This window comes from Chlamydotis macqueenii, chromosome 12, assembly GCF_036417535.1.
Source record: "Chlamydotis macqueenii isolate bChlMac1 chromosome 12, bChlMac1.mat, whole genome shotgun sequence".
NCBI lineage: Eukaryota > Metazoa > Chordata > Aves > Otidiformes > Otididae > Chlamydotis > Chlamydotis macqueenii.
The window spans coordinates 14036421-14044383 of record NC_141567.1 but is presented as its reverse complement, the minus strand read 5'-3'; the positions used below and the strand labels follow the sequence as shown (position 1 = coordinate 14044383).

Here is a 7963-nt window from a genome sequence, read left to right as displayed (position 1 = left end):
GAGCAGTCTGATAAATATATGTTGATTTTTCTTTTTAAAATTCGCTCTAGGAGCCATCAGCATCACTAAGTAGCTCAGACAAAATGTGGATGTGTGCATGTGAGTATGCAGTATTTCTAGGGAAGTGATGGTATTCTTAGAAGAAAAACTTTAATGCAAAATACTTAATCTTCGAAACATCATCATAATATCTTAATCCAGAAGAAAAGTTAAGCAAGAGGGGGGAAAAAGTTAAGGACAGTTATATTAACATGGAAGTTCATATACCTTCTGTTTTCTTTTTATCTTATGTTTCATATAAAGGAAAAAGTATAAAATGTTCTTGCAACATTTCAGTCTAAATTTAATTCTCTTCTATAACCAATGTTTTGTCTGTAATAGTGGCTGTTTATTAATTCACAACACTGATGGAGATCTAAAACAAATCTGTGCAAATAGATCATCTATATATTAGCAAATTCTGTCAATTTGTTTAGATTTTAACTTCTGTTTATCAGCTGAGTTCTCTGTTACTTATCACTTGCTCAGCAGTAGATCTTCTGCTAAGAATATTGATCTTGATACTATGCTGCCTCTACAAGAAAAATGTAATTTATGACTTCATATTCAGTGCAGTACAAACCTGAATTCTGCTGCCTTATAGTGTTTTACACTAATGGAACACTCCCATGGCACAAGTATAAATGACTACATGATATGCAAGAAAATGCATTTTAAAGACTTGGGATTTGGCTTATCAAGCTGTTAACTTGGCAGCCACCATTTTATAAGTTCTATGAAAATAAACAATTTTCTTTCCTTACCTAAAAATGTATCATGAGAATTTGGCTAGAACAACTTTCATTTCAGGGCATAAACTGAAAGAGAGAAGGACTTAAGTGTTCACCAGTAAGCCTAATACTTCATATGACTACAGATTTAAAAAAAAGATTTTTAGAAAAGTCAGATTCTAAAGATGAGATCAAGAACATGTCTCAGTATTTTGTGATATGCCCACAAAGAGCTTTAAAATGAAACTGTGATTTAGCCTAATAAACTCTTGACCTCAATTATTTTTCTTTTAAATTCCTCTTCCTCTGCCTTTGGTGTTCTGGCTGAGATTGTATGGCAGGACCTTGATAGTCTCCCATACCAGTGTTTTCACCCCTTTTTCTCAGTAGCTGAGCCTTTTGTCTCATATTCTTGTCAGGAAGACCATTCCTCTAGTTCTATGTCACTTAAAACTTCTATTAGTAGTAACAAAGATATCTCTTGTCTGTGTCCCTGCTTTCAGCTGCTACCATGCTGGATTTAGTGATGATTTGTATTACCATCTCTTTAAACATAGCTGAAAAGGCTGCTTCTGTGCTGTTTCTGTCCTGTGGTCTTTTCTGAATTATGACAGGAACTGCTCTTCATGTCACTTTGCATCACTCCTCTATTACTTCCTTTGGCTGTCTCTTACCTGCTGCTGTGCATTTTGTTCTACCCAGTTCCTGTCCCTTGTCAGAAGAGGTCAGCTTTACTGTCATTTTTTGGTTGACCTCTGCCAACTGCACTGTTCTAGCATTTTGTTAATGGCACCAGTTTTATTTGAAATATCTTTGCTAAGGACATGCCAAGAGCTCTGTTGTCTCTCCTTTCTCCAGGACTTAATAGGAGTACACCCTCTCCAAGAGGTGGATTTTGCTTAGTGACTTCAAAGCTACTTCATAGTAGCTCTTCAATTGTGTTATTTCTATTTGGATAAAAAGTAGGTCATGTACAATATTTCAAAAAGAAAAATTAAAATATTTGTTTATTTAAGTGACATTGGATAAAGGTGCATCTGAAGAGCTTAAAATCTCTTCTTGTTCACTCATACTTGGGAACAATATGTTGACGTATACAAATATTTATTAATGTTGCTCAGTGTCTGTCAGCTGTCTGTCCATCACCTACATGGTGATGGTAGTCAAAACTGCCCTGAGTAAAGTTTAAGAGAATTTCATTTTTAAGAGGAGTCACTTCACAGGCAGAAGTCAACTTCATAGCCCTGACAGCAGTTAGAGCAGGTGACAATAGTCATCTGGCACTTTCTCCAGAAAGCTGAAAGGGAAGGGAGGTAAACAGAGATGCTTCAGAAGCATCTGTACATGCTTTCTGGAAAAATGAAGGAGAGAAGAACCAAACCATCATAGGATACAGGGAAGGAGTGCTGGAGGCTATTGTATGCTCAAGTTAACAATTTGGGGGTTTTCATACAACTGACTTCCCAGTATATATACGAATTGTTTGTAGGTAGGATAAGTTGCTGCACTGGCAACTTAGTGTAGCACTCTTTCATGTAAAGACACTGATGCTAAAGATATTACTCATCTGTGTCTGTTCTTAACAATCAACCCTTTAACATAAGTTAGACCCAAGGGAGACATACTTGCTGGATGTGTTACTAAGTCCCCTGAAAAGTCTTAACAGGATATATATGATTTTTTTCTTTTTAGGTGAGTTGACTATTTAAGTGCCAAATTATTTGTGGTCGAATATTTACTGGTTTTTTTTTTTTTCATTTTGACGGTATCATGGGGAATTCTCTAGAAATGTTGGACACATTAACATGGGAATTTGAACAGCAAACAACGTCACGGAAGGCTTATGAGGTGACAGAAAAGTTATCTCAAAGCTTTTGTCTGAAGCAAAACAAGAGCAGAATCTAACTAGCAAGTGGAGGTGGTTTTGAAAGGAATAGGCATCAAATTTAAAATCAAGCAAAGTAGAGCTTTTTTAATAAGGAGGATTTGGGGCTATTTTGTAAGTACTGGTGTTTGAACACACACTGAAGTAGTTTTCTGGAAATGCAGTTCATAACAATCTGTATTGAATTAACTAATGACAAGTAGTCATTTTCAACAATTCAATTAAATCTTTTTTTTTTCCTGTAGTGACTAAAATCTATTATATGATAATTTTTTTTTGGACAAGGGACTCCTGAGTTAAGCAGCAAGAAGGGTCTGTTCTTTCTCGCTGTTTCCTAGCTTGCAGCTCTCCCTCCAGCTTTCTTCTGAATATTATCTCCATCTGTTCTCTCCTTCCACTCCTATTACCTCTTTCTCTTGCCTTATCCTCCTAGGAACCACAGACTCGGATGGCACCCTGCTCCCATGCCATCTCCATGCTTCAGCAGTTAGCTGCTGAGAATGAGCAGCGCTGCTGGTAGGAGGGAATAGGGAAGGCATGGTATACTCCACCAACCAAAACTAGGAAGATGACAGTGGCATGAGCCCATCAGTGCTAAGCCAGGTTCTGTGGAGCAGCACACAACTCCTGTTGCTGATATTTCAGTATTGCGGTAGTGCTGGTCCCTGGTAACTCTGGTCCTGTTTGATACTGCCTAGGTTTAAAGTAATGGCATGTCACTGTCCTGCTGCATACTTAGGCTATTAGTAGGTAGCTGTCTTAAAGAAAGTGTTAGTGTGATGTTGTCAACAGCTAGAACATGTTTTAATGCCTCATCAACTTTTTTGCAGCAGTATTTTGTAGCTCCCTTTTTCAGATGTTGATTAACTTGCCTTTGAGTTGTTTGTTTGGTTTTTTTTTCTGTTATTTCCTGTTACTTAAAATCATCATGACTTCTTTCTGTTTTCAGGTGCTGTCTATAATGGTCTCAGTACAGGCTGTGGCAATGTGGGGGAAGATGGCTCCCTCTCACAGCATCACTGCTATTATGATTACAGATGACCAGCAGACTATAGTTACTGGAAGTCAAGAAGGACAAATAATTCTCTGGGATCTTTCATCAGAATTAAAGGTTTGTGTCCAGTATGCTACAGTCTGCTGAATAGACAGATTGGCGTTTTATCTTTTAACAATGAGATTATCCAGACTTGCACTTAGATTAAGTTTTAGAGATAATGTGATGTTTGTTATAGGAAACTCACGAAGCAAAAAACATCGAAATGCCTATATGAGCAACCAGTTATTTGCAGACTGTGGAAAATTTTTCATAGATTATCATGATTTATAGATTATAATTTGAGATTGTGTGCTGTGATTAGTGACAGCAAGTAAACTTAAATAATTATCATGTTTCCTGTTGTGTAAAGTATTTTTTCTTTTTTCTTTTTTTTTCCTTTTTTTTTTTTTTAAATCTTAAATCAGTTGCTGAGTATGGCCTGTTTAAGGACAAAAATATCTGTTTATAAAACCAGAGCTCTCTACCAGCTTAACAATAAAAAAAAATTGTAGAAAGATGGAAGTAGTAAGATGAAATATGTATTTTTTGGTATCATTAATCTGCAAACCTCCTGACATGTTGTTGCTATTACTTTGACTATTTAATATTTATTTTCCTGAGAATGGAACAGAGCCAAAGCAGTTCCAATTTCTTATTCTGCGTTCCTAGAATGATGGCTCTGTTCTTTTTGGGTTTGGCTGCCCTGTTTGTGTTCCAATATAGCTTGAAACTTTAGTTTGCACTTTTACGGGGATACTTTTTTTTCCATTAAGATCTTTGCATGCAATGAAGGTAGTCAAAGGGATTACTTAAACACATTTGTAACTTAAAAGCTTTGCTATATAAATTCCCTACTTCACTCTGCCATGTTTGCTGTATGCTGTAGGGTGAAGGCCTGCACGTTGCCTGTTTATAACATTTGACACTCCATAAATTCTTGATAAGGTGCAATTTTTAGACTGCATTGAACACAAAGACTGTACTTTATGCAAACTGCATAATCCATCCACATCTTTGTCCATTCCAGAAACATGACTGAAAAACATAAGAATATAAAGCAAATTAACAATTATTCATTAATAACAACCTCTACAAGTAGTATCCTCTCGCTTTCAGATCTCCTTAGGTTATACAGAAAATTTAAGTTAAACCATTTTATTGTTCTTCCAGATCTCATCTAAAGAAATTCTCTTTGGCCATACTGCTTCTGTAACTTGTTTGGCAAAAGCAAGAGAGTTTGAGAAACAGCCATATGTAGTAAGTGCTACTGAAAATGGGTAGGTAACTGAATATTCAATTATTCATTTCTTAAATCATGAAATGTATGGCAGGAGTAGGTCAGATTCTGCATTTGTCAGAAGGTTTTTAATCCACTTTTTCCATGCTATGAAAAGGATAGCAGCTATTTAGGATAATGACTGTATTACTTATATACAGTAGTCTAACTAGGAGTTTATCACCTGGACAGCAGAAGAGTTTGGTAGATTCAGATACCCAGTTAACAGGAGAATGAATTGTTCAGAGACTCAGCTAGGCCCCCATTCAAAGGTACAATGACGGGCTATTGGAGGGAATCAGCAGGTTCAGAAGCATTTTGTTATCAAGATGCTTTTTGCTGTTCCTTCCTGAGCTCAGTCTTGAGAATTGAATCAGTACAAGAGGCTAATGTACTCTGGTCCAGGTTATGCTTGCTCAGTGAGTATATACAGAAGCACAGAAAATATTACCCTTGAATAAAAGGCATGTATGTTCTTTGTCTTCGAAATCTGACTTGCTGTTTTGGAGTACATCCTTGTAGAGGCTCCTGATCTTGCAGCTTTTCTCCTGTGTGTTTGTTGTGACTTGGCCCATCACTTGAGTCATACTGATTTCTGCAGTTCTACTAGGTTAGTATTCAAGATTTTTTTTTTTCTCTCTGAATATTTGATAATCTTTTTACCTGGGATCTGAAGCTCATCTGTTCAGGATTTCAGCTGTTGAAAGTAGTTAGGGCTAGCTTCTTACTTCTTCAAGGGCTTTCCTTAAACAACTTTGTCTTGCTGCTTAATGATGTTCTCCTCTCATTTTGGGTTCATCTTTTCCAATTAACAGGACACCTCTGTTAAAACCTCTTCTGATTAACAGTTCATTTTAGTTGCCCTTCTTCAGCTATACCTTCCAGGACCTTAAGGCTACTACTTTCTCACTGAGGACCTTGTTTATCCTTTCCAGCTGCTAGGAGCTCTGATTCTCTCACTCAATCACGAGTATGCAAGAAAGGGATAACTTGAACAAACTGTTTCAGGCTTCTTAATCTTCGAAGGTTAGAGTGGAGTTAGCACTGGACAGATAGTGGTAAACAGTTCTGGTTGTTATGTGCGGAGAGGAGGGTAAGAAGTCTACAGAACTAGTTTTGTGTTGGCCTCCTACAATTCTACTCAGAGGTTCAGAGGTGAAACTGTTTTTCATCCTAATTCTGAAGTTCTGTTAGTGCAGTACCGTTTCCAGATCATACTAGGAGAAACGATACCATATTTCTGAAAAGCTGGTGTGAAAAGCATTAAGAAACAAGTAAGGCTTTTGCTATAGATACACCATACAGAGAGATGTTTATGTCCTAAAAGTTCTGCCTCTGGAGGGATCATTGGGCTTGCTTGAAATGTGTTTAGGTGGGACTGAATACTATTCTGGCCCCTTGAATGTTTACTTTTACCTAATTACCACTGACTTCTCATCTGTATTATGTAAGGGCAAAGCATCCATCACTGATCCCTGGAAGGCTGCAACATGAAGTTGAGATAATTACAAATAGGAAGCCTCATCTTCAGGAGATGCAGGATTTGTTGAACTGCATTTTCCAGCTTGTGAATCACTCACTTATGCCTTTTTCAAGCTTCCATCTCCTTGTATTGAGGGTGGAGGAAACAGTATGGGAGATGATACCCTCCCCCCATTCCACTTCAGAATCCTTTAAGTATTTGTATAACTGACATCCCAGAAGGATGAGTATTGAACAGCAGTTTTGTATTTTTTGTAATGTGGAAATCTCTAAATTAAACCGTAATTATTCAGAAGTTGTCACTGATGTCCCATGCACGCATATAGCATGTGCTGTAGGACAGGTCTATCAACATGTGGTATTGCTCGCTCCCTGTTAGTACACACAGTAAATTAAATGCAACATGCAGAAGCTGAAGTTACATTCTAGTCTAATTTGTACATGTTTGCATGTATGTATCAACTTTACTGCTTTAGCTATGTTACTGTAACTGTCATTCTGATATAAACAAGGAAATTCACTGCCTTGAAATGTTTAACAAACAGCACAAGCATTCTGATTAAGTTCTGATTTTTGGTTTACAAATTCTGATGCTACACTACAGATGTATAGATTTCACTGATCTTTTTCAGCTGAAAAATATAAGTTAATATTTAGATTATTGTAAAATGTGAAACTAGATGAAAATGTAAATCACTAATATTTCTGATGTAATAAAATATTTTTCCCAATGTGTTCTTTAAGACGTCATGTGGAAAATATCTTTATGTAATTTCAGAAGTCATAAAATGACTATTTTAACTGCAGAAATAATGGTTGCTGTTTAAATGAAATCAAAAAGCATCAAAGTTTAACATTCAGTTGCTGAGCTGTGACAGATTTACAATATTTAATTTGATTGTGTTTCTGTTGTACTCTAGTCCCGTAGCATGTTGAATAAAGTCTAGATGAGAAAGAATGGCTAACGCGTCTTTCTTAAACATTAACCTTGATTGTAATTAAGTGTAGCTGGAATGTTACAGAGACATTTAGATTGTCAGGAGGCAAGTGCTGTGTCAATAACTTATTTCAGGAATAGCCTCATGGTGGCACTGTTTCTTCTTAACAGAAGTTGCTGTTCCTCTCAAGGACTGAAGTCTTGATGCTGCAGAAGATGCACTATGATTTTCCAAGCGTGTGGTTTAAGTTCAGTGAAATGAATAATTTTCAGGAGGATGTAGTTCCAACAATAGTTACAGTGACGTGTTGACGAGCTGTAATGGTAGTATACCTACAATTTGTTGTAGACCAGAGTTGGCCTTAAAGTCAGGTTTGCTGCAAGGCAGCAGGATGTGATTACCAAAACAAAAAGAAACAGATACCGTATGTCATCCCCTGCTAATGACTACAACGTTTTCTTACCCAGTAATCTGTAACAAAAAGCCACATAAACTACCAGACTGCACTTAAGTACAGCACTAAAGAAAAACTTAGTGGCACAAAATTATTCCAGCCAATTTAGTGGAAAAGACAGA

At 36.8% G+C, this 7963-nt stretch overlaps 1 protein-coding gene across 1 annotated transcript in view; it reads left to right on the top strand.

Moving 5' to 3' along the window:
- The first annotated feature begins 2540 nt into the window (after positions 1–2540).
- WDR72 (WD repeat domain 72) overlaps positions 2541–7963 on the top strand; it is a 114492-nt gene continuing 109069 nt past the window's right edge. The window contains exons 1-3 of the mRNA XM_086757553.1: positions 2541–2618; positions 3605–3766; positions 4862–4968. Of these exons, the coding sequence (XP_086613679.1) occupies positions 2541–2618; positions 3605–3766; positions 4862–4968 (347 nt within the window). The remainder of the gene's footprint in view (positions 2619–3604; positions 3767–4861; positions 4969–7963) is intronic.